General features: G+C 38.3%; 1 protein-coding gene across 3 annotated transcripts in view; it reads right to left on the bottom strand.

Annotated features, from left to right (window-relative positions):
- LUZP2 (leucine zipper protein 2) overlaps nucleotides 1-8,512 on the bottom strand; it is a 113,967-nt gene extending 105,455 nt beyond the window's left edge. For all 3 annotated transcript variants that reach the window (XM_052694376.1, XM_052694375.1, XM_052694377.1), the window contains exon 1: nucleotides 8,159-8,512. In XM_052694376.1, coding sequence (XP_052550336.1) covers nucleotides 8,159-8,220 — 62 coding nt within the window. In that variant the 5' untranslated portion in view covers nucleotides 8,221-8,512. The remainder of the gene's footprint in view (nucleotides 1-8,158) is intronic.
- Nucleotides 8,513-19,329: the final 10,817 nt, after the last annotated feature.

The following is a 19,329-nucleotide window of genomic DNA, read 5'->3' as shown; positions in this document are numbered from 1 at the left end:
AGATCCATGCCTCAGGAGAGGGTGAGAGGGAGATAGTGGATGGGTCAAAAAAACAAAACAAAAAGCCATGACAGAACTTCAAAGATCATCTAGTTTCAAGTTCCCTGCCATAGGCAGAGTTGCCAACCACCAGACCAGGCTGCCCAGAGCCACATCCAGCCTGGCCTTGAATGCTTCCAGGGATGGGGCATCCACAACCTCCTTGAGCAACCTGCTCCAGTGTGTCACTACTTTGAGTGAAAAACATCCTCCTAATATCTAACCTAAACATCTCATCTTACTTTAAAACCATACCCCCTTGTCCTATCAGTATCCACCCTCATAAACAGTCATACCCCCTCTTGTTTATACACCCTTCAAATATTGGAAAGCCACAAGGTCTCCCCAGAGCCTTCTCTCTTCCAAGCTAAACAAGCCCAGTTCCCTCAACCCTTCTTCATAGGAGAGATGCTCCAGCCCTCTGATCATCTTAATGCCTGGCAGTTTTTTCCCTCCTAACCCCTTCTGTTATTCAACCAAGTTTTACAAAGGCCCATAAAAACAACTGCAGAGATCCTAAAGAGTTATTACTATAGTGAGATTACATGGAGCATATAGTATGATAAACACAAGTCCTTTAACAGAAGGTATTTTGAAGGTGTAGCAAAGCCTATGGTATACAGTGTTTGGCATGGTAACCTCAAGAAGTTCATGAAGAGAACTGTCTCCAACTACAAGGGGAAGGTGTTGGTTCTGCAGTCAGATGGGATTCAGCAAACACACATTCTTTCCTGTTTAATGCCACAACTTGTCTGACCATCAGGCTAGTTTTTAAACCAGCTTCCATTTTCCTACTCCGTAAATGAAAAACAAGCTTATCTACATATCCTGCCGGGAAGTTGTGAACATAAATTGAAAACACGAGCGTTCATTAGAAGCAACGACAGAAGTATGCTGCAAACAGCTGCAATCATTAACCATTTAGGCAAAATACAGCAGCAGGCACAATACTGACCTCACCTTCTTCAGATAGCAGACGTAGACAGAATACATCAGGATTTTGACATTTCCCTGTACTACTTTGAAAGCTATCATGTAAATAAGATATTGATAAATTCCACACCACTTTATTTCTTGAGCGCATAAATATCAGCATTGATTGCTCTTGTGATTCACTGAGATAGGCTGTTCCAGTAAATACAGCAGAGATTTCAGCAGGGTTTTTTTCGTGTGTTACTGCTAATATGCAGTAAAAGTGAAGATTAATAAATATGGGAATGCACTGGGGCAAAGGGAGAAGTAACAGCGCAGGAAGATAAGCAGGCAGAGTTAGAGTTAAGACGTTACTTGATACAACAACAAATTTTTCAATTTATCCTATACCACTTCTCAAAGACACTTGCCACTCTAATATGCCTGAAATAGCATATATAACAACATGCATCTTGAACACTGGTGCAATATTGAAATTGAAGGATAGCCTGAACTATCTTCTTTCAGACAAAACCACCACTTGTTTTCCATTCAGAGGGTACCTACAGATCTGACCCTTATAAGACAGCCAGTGCACTCATTGGGCAAAACCAGACAACAAGGAGCAATGCTTTCTGACAAGTTGCATAAGAAATTTGTCTGCAGAATGGTAAGGATTACTGTCTGGGAACAGGTTGCTGTTAAATGCATTTTTGTAGGAGAGATTTCAAATTTAGTTTGATATCCCTGCATTCAGCTGAACTAGTAGATGAGGAAAAACAAATGTCAGCATTATAATTTCCCTGGAAACAAGGAATATGTAAAAAGTTACATAAGTATCTCCATTCCAGTTGTCCTGAGCAGAAATGCATTGTGCATGGTGTAATAAGCAGAAGTCCAACCGTTCTATTACAATTTTAAAACTGAATCCTAGGAAGCCTTGAGATACAGCTATTGCATGGACTTAGATTTGATCAAATCTACAGATAATTGAATTTAAGTTTCTCCTGAAGGTCACACATTTTGATTTCTTTCTTTTTTTCTTTCTTGTTCCCAACCCCCTGCCGCCGCCCCCCCCCCCCCCCCCCCATTCTTCCATTCCCCTCATCTTTTCTACTTTTCCTTTTCAGATTCAACATTTATATACAAGTACCACAAAATAATTTTTCATTTTCTGGCTGCAGTTACAAAGATTTACCACCTGGATTTCTAATTTTGGCTGGTAGGCTTAACTTTGAGGAGCGTTTTGCCATGATATCTTATTGTCTGGGATTAAAACATTTACTGCATACCAATTCCAAGGTCATCATTCTTCATCGGACATTAGCCCCACGTCATAGCAGAATACACCACTACATTTCTAAGCTTGGACAAGAATCTACTGTTTTCCCACCCCTTCTCTTCAAGTGGGAGACAAACAGATTAAATGTGGTTGTCCCACTGTAAATAAACTGCAAACATGGAGACGTAAATCTGTTGCATAAGGCACTCATCAAGGATATATCTACAGAGTAAACCATAGCACAAGCACAGGGATTCCTTAATTAACCTTAAGCAATTTCATTCTGATGCCAAGAGCTCTACCTGCAGCAGGTCTTGCTTTACTTTTCTATCCAAGATGGATGTGCCCCAACTCCCTTATTTACAAAGTACCTTGAGCATGTCTGCACCATATCAGAGCATGCTTGGGAGTTTCTGGTTGGTGGCTTGTTTGCTATTTTAGGATTATCAGTGTTTGTTTGTTTTTTTCAACATTTGTTCATTTTTCAAGTTCATTCTATTATTTTTAATAAAACCAAACCTCAACATTTCTCATAGAAGGAAAAGACTTTGGTTCACCTAATAGCAATACCCAGGAAAGTTGCTGGCTTAGACTCTCACCCATGCATCAAAATAGACAAATTGAGCCAAATACATTCCTATAACCAGATTATATTGCAAGTAAACTTGTCGCCTTGTTTTTAAACACAATCCACAACAAAGCTCATACTTTCTTCAGGTATAACAACATCCCAAGCCATATGTTGAAAGACACTTCTACAAAACAGGCACTAACAAAACGTCAACCCAGTGTGAAAAATCATCCAAGCCTTGATAAAAACTGGAATATTTCCACAGTTAAGGAAACTCAGATTGCTAAAGCAGGCCCAAAAGGAATTCTGAGCAGGAGACATAGGCTTGAATAAGTGCCCCTACATTTCTTGATGAATTCAGAAAGCAAAATAATAAAACTGTTTTTGTTGTCTACCCAGCTTACATGAAAATCCACATTCTTTTCTGCTAAAGCAGTCTACATCAAACTACCCACTTTTCCACAGTTCACACTCAAACATGAGAAAAAGAAAGAACACTGCTATACCTCAGCCTAAGATCCCAGAAGGGAAGACTGCTTTTGGCCACCTGCTTGAGCACATAGCAGCAATATGGCTACAGATGGATATATTACCACAAGTAAGTCTCACTCTTGCACCTCAAAATCCAGCAAGGGGTAGGATTCCCCCTACTCTTCTGGGAGTCTCAATAGCAGTCACTTGGGAACATCTACCTATAGCCTGAAGTATGTTTGAGATGAAAAGGGGTATAAGAACTAGCAAACGAGGACTTCTTCCAGTATTTCTTTCATTTTCCTAAACTCCTGGTACTGTACTGTCAAAGGCATTCCCCCTTTGCCCATCATCAAATCTCAGATGAAGTCTTTCACACAACTTTACCTAATAGAAAGTAGCCATATTTTGTGTACTTTAAAAAAAAATAAAAAAAAAAATACCAAAACCAAAAAATGCTGTAAAGAAAAGAGTTGTCCTCAAAAATATGTTACAAGGAAAAAGCAAGTTTCTGAGTCAATTTCTCACATTTCATATAGCAAGTGGTTTGAAGTTATTTCCATTTCTTCCAACAACAGGCGTGCACTAGACCCAGTGCCATATATTCATTAAGAAGCATCCACCTACCAGAAGTGACCATACTGCTTTTCTCCTGATATAAAACAAAAGGTGGCATTTCACAGAACGGTCAGGTTGGAAGGGACCTCAAGGATCATGAACCTCCAACCCCCCTCCACATTGCAAGGCCACCAACCTCTCCATTTAATACCAGCCAAGGCTGGGGCCCCATCCAACCTGGCCTTGAACACCTCCAGGGATGGACGGGGCATCCACAGCCTCTCTGGGCAGCTGTTCCAGCACCTCACCACTCTCACAGTAAAAAACTCCCCCTTGATATCCAACCTAAAAATCTTCCTTCCCTCAACTTAACCATTTCCCCTTGTCCTGCTGTTAACTGCCGGTTAGCACCTGAATTATGGATTGTCTTCTAACATCAGCATCATAAAGCTGTCACTGAATTGTACTATTAGGAAAAAAAGTGTCAGCCATTTCACTGCAGTGAAGTGAAATTCTGCCTTTCACCACCCTGGTGTTCATACATCCTTTTAATAATTTACTGTTTAGTGTCATTAATGCTGGTATTAAAATGCATCTACTGGGTCTACAGAGCTATTCTCAGCTATATAATTCTATTTCAATCCAATTTTGCATCTGGCAAATTTCATGCTCGGACAGAAGAGTTCTATGTTTTAAGCACCAGATGAAAAGACAAGTTTTGCATCACAACAAGGCCCTTTGAGTGAGTTAGATATTCACCATTTAGACAACAAAACTGTTGGTGACCAAAGACTTCAGTGCCTAGCCTTCCAATTGAAACAATTACTATTCAGAAGAGGCTCCTTCTATGTAATAACAAGCAAGTCTCATTTGACAAGGTAATCAGAACTGCAAATCTCAGTTACTGACCCAAATTTCATGCAGATATTCCCTTCTGCAAATCATATTTTCCCCAGTCTGAAGGCCTAGGCATCTGCATCCATAGAAGCACGCAGACAGAATGAGAGCCTTTGCCTATTACACACTCTGTGCATTCACTGAGAGCTTGGTACAGTGGGACATTTCTGTAGGTGTCTTCAACGAAATGTGAAAAAAAAAAAAAAACCAGTAACACATATACAACCATCGCTTAACATCTGCCCAAACCAAACAGCCTGAGGAAATGTGAAACTGCAAGCTTTAGAAGAGTTTGAAATATGTTCATTTCATCTTCAAAAAAATATTCTTTAAATTTCTGTGGGACTCCAAGCAGTAACTTTCACTAATTCTGTCTGCAAACACACCACTACCTGGACAGACCAATATAACTCAATCTTCTAAGCTTGCCTGCAGTACAGAGAAGCTTGAAATATGACTAAGAGTAATAACCAAGATCGGAAACCACAACAAAACCAAGCTTAAGTAATACAGACAAAATCCATTTGAAGAATATGGATTTTCTGTAGTTTAATAGATATTTAGTTCATTTGTACTGTTATAGTCTGTGCTGAGATGTTTGTGATTAATTTCTGATTTTCAAGGCTGTGTATTACGAACCCAACCTTACAAGTTACAGCTGTGTATTTCTCTTTTCAACAGCATTGTAAAATAAGAAGTGGGTCAATATAGTTCAACTCATCAATTCATATTTGTTTACAATTCTCCTTGAAGACAAGCCAAGGTTCATCTCAAGCTATAAAACCATGACATTAGACAAAGAAATAACTTGACCTATGACAAGCAAGAAAGAACTTCTGTTCTCTACAATACTGCATACATTTCAAGTCAACACATACTAAATGGCAACACTTGGCTTCTCTAACAACTTATGTAAAAAGCAAATCACAGTGGAAAACTTTCTGCACCGCAAGGCAGGTGCTTCTCCTTACCTAAGCAATTTCACATACCACAATATTAGACCCTGCATTTTGCTAACACAACTGCTCCTGACAACCTGCTGCGTTTCAGTCCAGCAAATGCATTAACTATGTCACAAAAAAAAACTACTGTTGCAGACAGAACAATTTTCAGCTGAAGGTAGAATAAAGCATCATCTCTTTCCAGTAGGCAGCATACTGATAGCACTCTATCATTCATATATATTATATATATATATATATATTTTTTTTTTTAAAAAAAAAAAAAACAAAACTATTATGAGTTGTTGAGAAATACTCCACATTCTACGAGCTTAAAAATTAAATGACTGAAGGAAGCTGCTGACCAGGATAGTACACCACCTCCAGACTTATAAATCACTAATACTGTAGGAGAAGGTCAGCATCCTACGGAACGTGATGACCATTCAAAATATGTCATAATCAAAGCTTTACTTTATAACACTTTATAACACATAAGGTATGCAAATAGAATTTTAAGTGTCTCACATTGATCATTTTCACCCCTCAATTAGAAAGTAATACAAATTGTGTGCAAAAGTTATACTTTTAGGAATATATGCACTCCCCCAAGTCAGAACGTTCATGGTTAGCATTCACACGTCAGCTCCAACTTCCTCATATTCTGTCCATTTATTTTTGGAGGAAAGGAGGAAAGTAAGGACCTGAATTTTACTATTATTATAATAAAGAACGACCACAGGCCATGTTTTTCTACAAAAAAAAAGTACTTTCTCATTAAGATGAGAGGCACCTGCTTTTTGTGTGTTACACTGCATGTCTTGTTCCAGTTCAGTCTCCTGAACACAGAAGTTACTGATCTGACATTTCATGAAAACTGCAAATTTTGAAAGATTCAAGCAGTTCCTGCATCTCTTTTCATGACATTTTCATCTGTGCAAACCTATGCAAGGTGCACACTTGCATCTGACAAAACTGTTGTGGCACTTGTTCCCTTTTTCAACTGTTTCTTAGTGAAGAAAATAGTTCTGATCATTTAGAAGTCACATATATCTAAATTCTTGAGCACTAATGAATGTTCCCTCAGACTTATTCGATCAAAGAGAAAAGCTATTGAACACCTGTGTGTTGCAATTCTCTTGTGATTTATGTATCCAAGAGCCTTGGAGTTCTATATGTTGACTGGCACTGTGGTCTCTAAATCACAAGTGTTACAGACTAATAGAAATCACACCCCAGAAAAGGTGCAGTAGGAAGATAATGGAAACACTGTGATAGTCCTCACTTCTTCCCGCATTCAGATCTTTTCCCACCCAGCTTTTCCAGTTAACATTTTCATATGTTTGCACATGCACTGAGAGATGCCCCTGGTATACCTCACTCTGAATAGCTAGCAGACAGACTTTTTCTTTTATAAAAGTCCATAAGAAATTCAGACTTAAAATGTCTTGTTTTTCCTGCAAAAAGCAAAAACAACAACAACAAAAAAAGACAGGAAGACATTTTACAAAAGAGGAAGACTAAAGTAACCAGCATTTTCATGACAAACACACATCCTCCGATAACATGCTTTCAGGTTTAGAAGTTGATTGTGTACTTATTACTTCCAGGGCAGAGAAATGCCACGCTTTAAATCTGGGTTTATTTTCTAATCAGCAATGGGAATTTAGGAAGCCTGGACTGAGAGCAGTGTCATTAGGACGTATCTACTCAGCAGGCAGCATTAACTCATCCTATTGTCTTGTTCAGAGAAGGAATGTATCAGCTGTGTCTTTCCTTCGCTGAACACGTTATGCCCACAACACAGAAAACACCATCTCTGAGCAAGTGAACACTATTTTATCAGAGCTCTAAACAATCAGTGCAATTGTTATTTTCAGGCTGCAAAAGGTTTTGCTCACTTTCTCAGTGACATGCTGTACTGCTTCTGGATTGCAGTAACTTTTCAACATTATCTGGCATTGAGATAACACTGCAACACCTCACCTGTATTTCACAGTCAAGAAGATAAGCCCTAAGACCCTGAGGTTCATAGGATTAGCCATAGGTTCAGATGCAGAAGCCTGAGCTGGGATAAGATTACCTAAGTGTTTATTTCCCTGCACTGAACAGGAGGATATATTAGCACATCCTTAGTTTCAGCCTTCCATATTTCCCATAAAGCACAGAATGTGCTATTGCTGCTGTATATATGAAGCTTATATTTGATAACTGTCTTGTTTCATCTTCCGAGCTCTGGGTCAACTTACACAGGAGCAGCTCTTTAACAGCATATAAAAGCCCAGAGAGAACAAGTAAAAGATTCAGTGCATCTCAGAGGATCAGGAGGGGGAGGAGGAAAACAAGAATCAGGAAAGATACCCTTGCTTTAAACTTTCTACTCCAGCAGAAACTGAAACCTGTATTGTTCCTCTCGCAATTACTGAGACTAAAAGAATAAATAGCAAACAGAGCAGAATTGTAAGCAAAATAGCTCTCTGTACTCACCTAGCGCTGAAGACCAGTGCAGGAAAAAGCAGCAGCAAGTAATAAGCAGGGAAGAATTTCATGATGTAGCCTCCCTGTTCTGTTCTTTTCCTCACCGATCCTCCTCGCAGCGTCTCCTGCTTCCTCTGCCAAGCGACAGACCGACTAATGAAGGGAGCTCAGAGTGGGATGTGAGCTCCAGGAGTGATGTCAGAGGCAGCGAGCTGCTGCTGCAAACCCACAGCCTGCTCGAGGCGATCAGTCAGCGTGCTGCCTCCAGCCGCGTCCTGGAGGGTTTGGTAGTGGTGGATGGGGAGGGACGGGCAGGCAGCAGCTGGCACTTGGCTTTGAGGTTATGGCAGAGCAGAGCTTGGGGATTCCTGGAAAAAGAAAGAAAGTGTAATTAGAAAATGATGTTATTTTCATTCCAGTCTTCATTTGTTCAAAATGCTCTATATAAGATTGTGGTACAAAGGCAGGATTTGCTAGAAGCAAACAGCAGGTAACAGATCAGCTTGACAAACTGGAACTGGAGAGGTATCACCTCTGCACAGCAAGAGTTCACACATCATTAAGTCAATTAGATACTAATTCACCCCACTAGCACTTCAAGTTGAAAGGAAGAGGGGAAACAGATCCCAAAAATACTTTTTTTGAAATATTGACATCATCTCTAAAAATCATTTACTAGCAGAAGCAACTCAGAAGTCTTCAAGAGCATTTCAGACTCTTATTTTCCGCTTTATGAGTTTTTGTTTCATCTTATCTTGACCTCGATTGTAAAAGTACAAGTAAAATGTACTGTCAACCGAAAATGCTTCCAAAATCCAAGTATTCTTTACTCTGTCACAAGTGAAATCAGCAAATCGTAGAGCCGTAGAACTCTGAAACAAAAATTAAACTTTCTATGCAACAGAAAAAAAGCCCAAACTTGTCTACAACTGAATCATAGAATAGCTTATGTTAGAAGGGACTTTCAAGATCGTCAAGGTCCAAGCCCCTGCCATAGACTGGTTGCCCCACACCAGCTCAGGCTGCCCAGGAACCCATCCAGCCTGGCCTTCACTGCCTTGCAGGAACGGGGCACCCACAGCTCCCTGGGCAGCCTGTGCCAACACCTCAACCACCCTCCGAGTAAGGAATGAGAACTGATCATTAGAAGACAGAGTTCTGGCTGTCTGTGTACCTGCCAGGTTAAATGAAAGGCATCCAGAAACTACATTATACAAGACATGCATAAAATAAAAAGTTCCCACACTCTAGCATGGCACATCATTGCCATTCAACTGTTTGAAGAATACATGCAGGTTGTATCACAGCCAATAGAAATGGAAACTTCTTTGAAATTAGATTTGACCCTTATTAAGGCTTCATGTGGCATAGAGATGGAATGAATTACGTACCCAACACAATGAAGAGAGGGGGGAGGGAGAGAAAGGGAGAAAAAGAAAAGAAATATACATAGGAAAAAGAACGTACAGAAAAAGGCTAAAATAATGTCTGAAAACAACTCTGTGTCCCAACTATGTTATTTCCCTGGCCCCCCTGGCAGCAAGTTGTATTTGACCGCAGTAATTTAACTCAGCATTTATTGTTATTTTGATGCTACAGTACCAGAATCAGAAACAGTCATGTTGCCATGGATACTTATGGCAGAACAGTAAAAAGGTCATAAAAAGTGCAGTCAGCTTCTCATTTTCTCTTCCAGAAAATAAAACAAAACAAAAAACAAAACCAACAACTAACTCTCCCAGGTACCTTCCAGGCATCTATGGGCAGCTACACCTTCTTCCACCCTTTCTTTATATGCACCCATACAGGGTGGAAGAAGGACAAAGAGAAGGCACTAGGGAGTAATTTATGCTCAATTATACAGTGCAAGTTCAACAGATCTCACAGGATTCTGCCACTTTGTGAACTGTTTTTCTATTTTACTGTTACTCTTTTCCACCTGCCTCTTCCACTAGGGAAGAAATTTTTAATAACATCCAACCTGAACCTCCTCTGCTGCACCCAAACTTCACCTTCACCTCCCCCTCCACCCTACCCATTCCCCCAGTTTTTCCTCACTCTGATCAGAACTGACTCAGCAAGTACAAACTCTTTAAGCTTTTCCAACGCTACTCCTTTAGTCTCACTTGTATATGAATATCCCAATCAGACGGCCACAGCTCAGTCTCAGCTTCTGAACACCTCAAAAAGAAAAGCTTCCCATCTCAGGTCATGGTATGGGAATGGAGGGTATCAATCCATCTGGGCAAAGCCTGTACTCTTCCAGGCCGTTAGGAGATCACAACACCAATATTGTTACCAAATGCATGGATGAGCTGTGTTACTGTTAAAAGAAAAACTCAGCAGTAAACAAAGGTAGGACTTAAAATTGCATTTTTTATAAGTTTTTCAATTAAGGAGTGGGCACTTAATCTTAAACATTAATGCTGTCAGACTTGATTGTGCTCAAGCTGTTTGCCTGAAGGCATGTGAGAAGATATCCATTTACCCCTCACAACTAACTTAGCTAGATCTGAAGCTTTGGAGATATTGAGGTTTTTTATCTTTAGTTTTATCTTTTAAAGCAGAGATGCTTTTTTAAGAGTACAAAGTGCTTCTTCAGAAGAGAATCTGATTCATAGAAAGGAAAGAATATTTACAGTTTTCTTAGCTATATAATTTACTTGACGTCTATGCATTCTTAAATGGAGAACACATATTGACAAACAACAACTTCTAAGACTTTGAATACAAATACATTAGAAATACAGATCAGGAAATATTGTGCTTTCATTCAGTGTAACATTTTCCCTTTTTTGCTTAAATTCATTGACAGCCTAATTCAATATATGACTATTCCTATTTTAGTAAGAATTAAGGTGATTATATGTGCACTTTTACAAACAAAGACATCTTAAATATAGATCAGATTACACGAATGGAACTGCTGTTGGGTATTTCAAAAACAGCATATTCCCTTAGAAGTGCCACATCACACCAGTCGTCACCCAGACTTCTGTAAGTCTGGCTAAATGCAGCAAGTAAGGGAGTATCATTGCCTATTTTAGGGAAGAAAATGAATCTACTGTCTCTCTTTGCAGAAATATATAGTACCAAGCTCAAGCTTGTCAGAGCAGAAAGGATTCACTTCTTCCTTTATTTACGTAGTAACTATTTTAGCCGGGATGTCTATTTTACTTTTATTTGTTAGAATACCAGCTCACGATCCATGGATATTTTATATCTTTACTCAGCTAAATGAAAGACTCAATTGTTTAAGGAGAGTTCCTAACTTCACTGTAGCAAGGAAAAGGGAAAAAGCCAACACAGTGCTGGAATTACAGCTTGAACTTCAGAGCAGATCAGCAGCTGCTTCAGAAGTCATTTTGGAGGTCATTTCAACTTACTAAGAAATTCCCAGGGAAGCTCCCTCTTTCTTTATCTAAGAACCAGCCAGTTGAGGTCTTCATTAGAATTATAAATTAAATCCCAATACATTTAACCTCTTAACTAACCCTACTTCTAGCAGGTTGGACTTCCAGCTCAGTTTACCCCATGATTCTTCAGCAAATACACACAGCACACAGAGGTCTGCTCTTCAAATGCAAAGAAATGAAGAATTTCACAAATGTGATTATTGAAAAGAAATAATAGTTGGATATTCTGTGGAACCTCTTTTTCCACCATTCAAAACAGCAGTGATTCTGTATTGTATATTTACCATACCCACCTAGCTTAGTTACACACTGCAGGCCTACATTTCATGCAATATTAGAGCTGCAGTAAGCCTGGAAGTGACAGAACATCTTGACTGAACCATTGTATAGAACAACAACATGTTCCAGGTATCAGGTTCAACATACTTAAGTATGTTGAGTTGCTTTAACAATCTTTTTGTATGTTTTAATTTGAACGTTCCTCCATTTCTACATCTGTCTGTATTTCAAGAGGATTTTCCCCAATGCATTTTGTAATATTAAATATGGCTGACATTGTTGAAGAACAGAACAGTTTTTGTTAACAAAAAGTTTTCAGGAATTCTTTCCTTGATTAGAATACAGCATAATTAGCACCAACTCAGCAGAGCATCAATTCAGTTAGAATTGACCCATTCGAGCATCACAGTTTTCACTCATTTACCCACACATAGCTGCATTACAGAATGGCCAGGGTCAGAAGGGACCTCAAGGATCATTAATCTTCAGTCATCCCCACCACAGGCAGGGCCACCAACCTCAACATTTAATACTAGACCAGGCTGCCCATGGCCCCATCCAATTCAGCCTTGTACACCTCTCCTCTCCCAGTACTATTTGGACCTTCACTCATCATCAATTTAAAAAAAGAAAGCTGTGTGTAGAAATAAATATGATTAGATGAGTTGAACAGTGTTTCAACGCCTGAAGCTCCAATGAGATTGAATGAGATCCAAGAAAGAATTATTACAATTAAATCATTAGAATACTTCTGTCTTTACAAATATCCCCATCCGAATGATGCAAACATTAAAGATGACGTTTTGCTACTGAAACTTGTATAAGCTAAGTACTTATGCATTTTTGATAAATTACCCCATAATTTAAGCACTGTACCTGTTGGGAACTCGTGATATGAGATATCTACATTCATTTGGTGTGGGGTGAATCACACATAGGATGCTATTCACAAGATTCTGCATAATTCCTCATTACACTTAGTATCTATAGCCTCATGCAACATACCATGAGTAGACTGATAAGTAGCATAAATGGACATTCCAATAGTGTGCAATATAATTACCAGCAGTGTGTAAAGCACATGCATAAACCATACATTTACTGCATCATTCTGAAACTCTTAACAGCTATTTATGATCATCATAAATGTTTTCCACTTAGCTCTATACTTGGTTTTACAGTGTTGTTTTGTTTTGTGATATGCAAGTAGTTATACTGCTTTTCTGTATCAAATAGAGGATACTGCAATAGACTGTGAGCAAAGGAGAATTTCTCATGGCATCCTTCCACAGAATTACAGTAGAATATATTGCCTGATCTCATTTGCACCAGTGATGAAGTGCCTTGGCATCCCGTCCCTCAGACAAGACTACATTACTTCTCTCAATGCAGCAGGAATGTAGTAAGGCACTGAGCGATAACTGGATTTCCTTGATGAAATAATGAGATTTTCCTAATATTTCAAACTGTTTTATGTTATACCCTATTAAAAAATTCATTTTTGAAGGCTAAGTGCAGATCTAATTCAAGCTTTATTAAATATGATATGCATTAAAATTATACTATCAAGATCGTATCAAAATGTCATTAATACAGAATTAATGGGAACTCAGTGGAGAAACTTTATGTCAACAGTAAGATCGTCATGCTGATAGCATATTATAATTGCATAAATTCTTGTAGATCCTATATTACAGCAGCACAATTGCACTTTCTTCTTCTAAACAAAGTAAATGCAGCCTGAAGGGGTTGTGTCAGTCTGCCACAGCATTAAATTTATTTCTTGTATTAGTTGTATAAACATTTAATGCACACATAATTAACCACCTAAAGCTTTCACGTTCTGTTTACCTTTTAGCATCATTTTTCATTTTGTAATGTTTACTATTAAGAATCTGGTCAAATCTAGGTTATGTCATATTTAACTCTGGAAACCTATCCTCAATTGGACCTTGATTCAATTTCTGTATTTCAGCACAGTCCAGATCCTAAAGCTGCATGCCTTAACCTCTTTGTCTCTCCAACTAAAAAGATGAGAAGGAAGGAGGTTTCAACAGGCATCCAATACACTGTCCCCAGTTCTTTAGATGGAGTAGAACACAGAATTGTGTTCATATAAATAGAAAAGATGTTAAAAAGCAAATAAGTAACTTTAAAAGATGGAAAATCCTTCAGGACTGATGTGGGAGATTCATACTGAAGAAGGCAAAGGAAAGAGATGCTTCAGGACAGAAGGAAAAAGCAGTCACAAGCACCAAATACACATTTTCATGCATTCTCACTTCAGAAAAGTTTAGTAGACAAAATACCCAAACCACAACTCTGAGATTTTTCCCAAATCCTGTTCCAATTCTTGTACTTAAAGGGGTGCAATAGCTGTAATACAAACTCTGATTACCATTTTGATGAACATATAGAAGAAAAATAAATCACTCTATATGTATATAATCTATTCAGAGGAACTCTTGCTTTGTTACTTCCATTCATAATTATGAGTTAGCACATATTGTTGCACCATGTTTCAGATTTTGAAAGAAACACCTGTGCAAACGGTCATGTGTAAGACACTGCAGAGTAATACTGTGGTGCAACACTTATCTTACAGATGCTTTGTCCTTTCCCACCTCTCCGCTCTAACCTAATTTTCTAGTAGAAGGAAAATGGATCAATATTAATCCGTGAAGCTAAATCAGAGGGAAAGAGTGACAGAGGACTGTATAAGGGTACAGAGTAAAAGAGAAGCTCTAAACCTTAACATTATGGCTGGGTGATCACTGCTTTTCTTTTAAGAAACACGAATTCTTGCAATGGCAAGAATAGCAACAGCTATTCTAACTTTATTACCATTGCCCAGAAGGTTGGAAAAGGGATATTAATTATTTCATTACATCCAGGCTGGGTCGCAATGAACTCATTAAAACACACCACACAAGATGGCATCCACACGTGCACCTTTCAAATCCCTTTCTTTAACCACAGTATGTTCTATGGAAATGCCATTTATTTGAACTCTGCATGAGAAAGGCAGACATGGCCTCAAGCACTCTTACATTTCAATAACAATCTCTAGGAAAAGCATTTGGCAATGTAATTCACCAGGAAAACCAAATTTTTATTCTGGCTTAAGCTGAAAAAAGACACGCCTGCCAGTGATACTTACCACAATATAAAATACTACCAATGTATGGCAATGGCACTGAGTGCATAAGCTATCTGACACAAACATTGAACAAGTTCAGACAGACCTTTGAAGGTGATAGATAACACATTACTCAGTTCACTAACAGTAAGCTTATTAAAGCTCTGCTTAAAGGCATGTTTCAATTTCTCTACAAGTTAAAAACAGCACACCACTGTGAAATCAGATATTCACAAGCATCTGAATCCATTTTCACCCGCGCTTTTGTTGATACTGACTTTTCAACATAAACTTCCCTAGAAAAATGAACATGAAACAAAACCAAGCACTTCTCTGGCAGTTCTAACTCTATCTTTATAGGGTTGTGTTCTGAGATTCTCAGAGAGCAAATCCCTCTGCATTTAAGGTAGTACATTGTTTAACCTTCCTAGATACTTTTATCATTTACTAGTAGCCAAGGAACCAGCAGAAGGCTTGCTGGAGCAGTGACCTAAAATGGGAAAATTAAATTAAGAAGGTAAGATAAACCCTTGGAGGTAAATTGCTTTTTGTTGCTCTCATCCTAATATTTGATGATTGCACTGATCTACAAATCAAATCATATTTCTTCTTACATTTCAGCCTTATACTTTGTCTGTGATAGAAGGTTTATCAGAAGATTATTTTTCCATTTTTATCTTTAGAAAACAGGGAAGTCATGGGCTGAGGCACTCAGCTAACTCATTCAATATGTTATTACAGTATTTCCACTGAGATATATCACTAACCTAGGAAAAACAATGACATTTTAAAGGGCTGCCCTCTATAGTATAATAAATAATGTTTACAAAGAATTTAAATATCATCCTTGAGCTGATTCCTTTTCATTAGCTAGTGACACTGATGTGTTTAAGTGCTATTCTTTTTTAAATCAATACTTCACAATGGAACACTCTGAAAATGCTGCGAGTATCTTCAGAAAGCAGTGAGTATCTACCAAATACAAACAAATACTTGGTTTTCTTACATTTACTCATTCACATAAATAAATGACAACATCTTCCAACCCATATCAAGTAGTTAAATCCCCTCTGATAGTTTTTCTATATTTCCTTGACCTTTATACTCTCATGCTAAATTAACTTTAGTGTTCAATGGTGTGAAATATTATTACTGCTGTATCTTCATTTAGGTTTGTATTTTAACAACAACGATAGATTTTGCAGTACACAAAGCAGGCATATAGTTGTCTTTAATTACAGACTCGCAGAGCATCAACAACAGTCACACGAAGACCATCAAAAGGTTAATTTGACGACAGACTACATGACTAACAACCATAATACACAGGGTTTGGGGAAGTAAGCTTTCCATTCTGTGTTGACTATAGTTCAGGGAAGGTCCTTTCCTTTACCAAAATCTTCCATATAGAATTATGCTGACCTTTATACTCTTCAATACTTTTTTTTTTTTTTTTTAAAATTCTCCTCCTTAGCATCCTTCCAACTATTCAGCCTGCTGCAGAATCTTTAACAGCACTGAGCACAAGAGCCTTAGACCCACAGTTTTACTTCCACAGATGATCCTGACACTCAATAGTACGTTACCTTCTCTTCTCAAACTTGTGCAAACATTTACAGCTATAGTTTCTGTAGATTTTGCGGAGCCTGACTGCAGTATCTTTGATGCAAGTAAATATTATATAGCTTAGGTAACCACCGTAGCTTTCACATAATGTGTCAACTATTGCACTTATTATATCTATGCTCATCAATACTTATCTATTTAGTTCATACTAAGGATGATTATAGCACCGTATAAACAAAACAACTAAATCCTGCATTTAATACTATTCTCCCTTACAGAAGCACTTACCTCTAATTTAAAAAGAGTATGTTTTCAGAGTAGCAGCAAAAAAATTTTGCTTATCAAAAGAATGAAACAAACTGAGGTCCATTAGGTAGCTCTATGGTTTCCTGAGCTGTTGGACTACTCAAAACTCTGATCTATGGCAATGAGTGATCCAGCTCTTAGCAAATAGAGTGTAAAATCCACAGGTATACAGTTAGCAGAGTGGCAAGATTAGGCTGGTATTTTACAGGTCGTATAACTGGAAAGATTATCAAGGTGGAAAGGGATAATCAGAAATAAATGAAAATACTCACCTGGGTCCTAAGCTCAGAGAAAAACTCCAAAGGGAGAAATCTCTAGAAAGAGATCCTTTCTCAGTTCAGTCAGCCCTTAAATGGGGGTCTGCGAGGTACAGCCAGACTCCACCCTTCCCATCACACAGCTGAATTGCCTTCACCTATGCACCTATGGCTGACTCAGTGTTTGTCTCGTGATCAATCAGAGGTTCAGGCTGTTCCCATACAGAAAGTAATACACAGAACACATAGATAAACATGGGTTAGAGTATAAACATCTGCAATTTAGGTTTGATACCCTTGGATACTTTTATCCAGCCTAAAATCACTTTCTGAAGACATCTATTTTCCTCAAGTTTCTAAAAATTCAGATTTGGTAACAACTACTTTCCCATCACAGGTAAAGCAGTGCTTTGCTGGACTTCAGGTGCTCAAGTTGCATTTCAGTACAGCTCTCACTAGAAGCAGACAGGCCCAAGGAAGAAATTCAGATGCTGTATACTTGCATGTTAGACCAGTACTATACTATGTCCACTGAAACAGCACCCCCAGTTCCAAACAAAGCAACTGGCACAAGTGTGCCATATATTAGACAACTGAACAGTCAAAAGCATCTTATGTCTTGTAATAAGAGTGTATCTCTTTTTGCAAAGAAAGAAGGTCAGAAATCTCTGGGGAGTGATCTGAAAGCATAAGCGTTTTGAAATTATATATTAAAAACATTGGTGTTTTTTGCCTTAACTTAGTAAGCTCTGTAGAGAAATTTAGACTGAAATATTTGATTTTAAACAGTGATACCGCTTGTATTCTCAACACACCCTTGCAATACATCTTTCCAGTCCAACTGGCCCGTTACTGATGACATAGCATGTGATTCACATTCTTTATGTATTCCTTCTGTAATCACTCTCCTTTTTGGCCATCCATGCTCCTCAGCCCTGTACCAGCTCTACACCTTGCTACTCACAAAGCAGCAGGTGGTGAGGAATAAACACTTCTGTGCAGCTTCCTCAGCACAGCCATAGATCTCTGGTACAAAGATCTACAATGAGTACTTGTAAATAATCATTTTTTTTTCCTGCATGGTAGAATTCAGTGACAAGCCTTTGCCTCATATGCACTTCATGTCAGACACCATTCTGTCAGACTGCCCTTCTGCTGCCATCTATCACACAGCAGAAACATGTAAAGGAATATCACTGGGAAAGTTCAACCTCTATTGCCATTACCACAGACAGCTACCACTGACATCGTGGACCAATGTCTTAAAATAAAAGGCATTACATCTCAAGTAGCCCTCATGTAAGATAAATTTTATTATTAGCTTAATGTGCATCACTTACAATAATGAAGAATCCAAGAATTTAACAGAATAGGTTTAGGATATATTCAAATATTTATTATTTTAAATGAAGTTAATGCCTCTTTTCACTCCTTGTTATCAGTGAAACAAAGTATCTGGCTTCATGCTAACCCTGAAAATCTATGGTCCTCATCCAGAGCAGACTTTCTGAGGGCTTCAAAGTCTTGTCATTCACGCTGCATGTGGTTTTGGTCATGACTCCACTCATGCTGAAATTTACATTAAGGGAAAAAGGGTACTTTACAGCTCTTTTGAAAGTCTCAGCCATTACTTCTCAAAATAAAAAATTTCCTCGGAAAGAAGAAAATCCTTTATGGTGGAGGGTAGGGGAAAGGCAGGGAGATGGGACTTAAAAAAAGCCAGCAGCAATGAGCTTAGGAAGAAAACTAATTTACTAAATATGATAGCTGAATGTGAGATAACATTATACAATACAACAGGTATTTCAGACTGATGAAGATAAGCTTTCTCTCCATTCCTATATGAAGTCAGGCAGACTTTACAAAGTCAGATGGAAAGCAGTTGCTGACTTCCTTGCTAATTATTAATCTATTTCATTCTACGTTTTTTCCTGAAGGACCTTGGATTCTAACAGTCAGTATATTTCTTTATGGCTACATGAACCACTGTGGGTTTGCTGTCATGCTTCACTTTCAGTATATTATCCTTTCTGTATTTTTAATTTCACTTTCATTAGTTTTCCAGTCCTCTGATACCTAAAGGTTTATTTTTCCTTTTGTACTTCATCAGCCTCAAACATCTTGGGTAAGAAAGCTCATCATTTCCAAATACTTTGAGTAAAGGAGACTCCAGTCTGATCTTCTGAAGTTAATTCATAAAATCATTAGCCAACATTT

The sequence above is a fragment of the Tympanuchus pallidicinctus genome, unplaced genomic scaffold (genome assembly GCF_026119805.1).
Source record: "Tympanuchus pallidicinctus isolate F22 unplaced genomic scaffold, pur_lepc_1.0 scaffold3, whole genome shotgun sequence".
Taxonomy (NCBI): Eukaryota; Metazoa; Chordata; class Aves; order Galliformes; family Phasianidae; genus Tympanuchus; species Tympanuchus pallidicinctus.
This window is presented reverse-complemented; position numbering and strand designations above follow the sequence as displayed.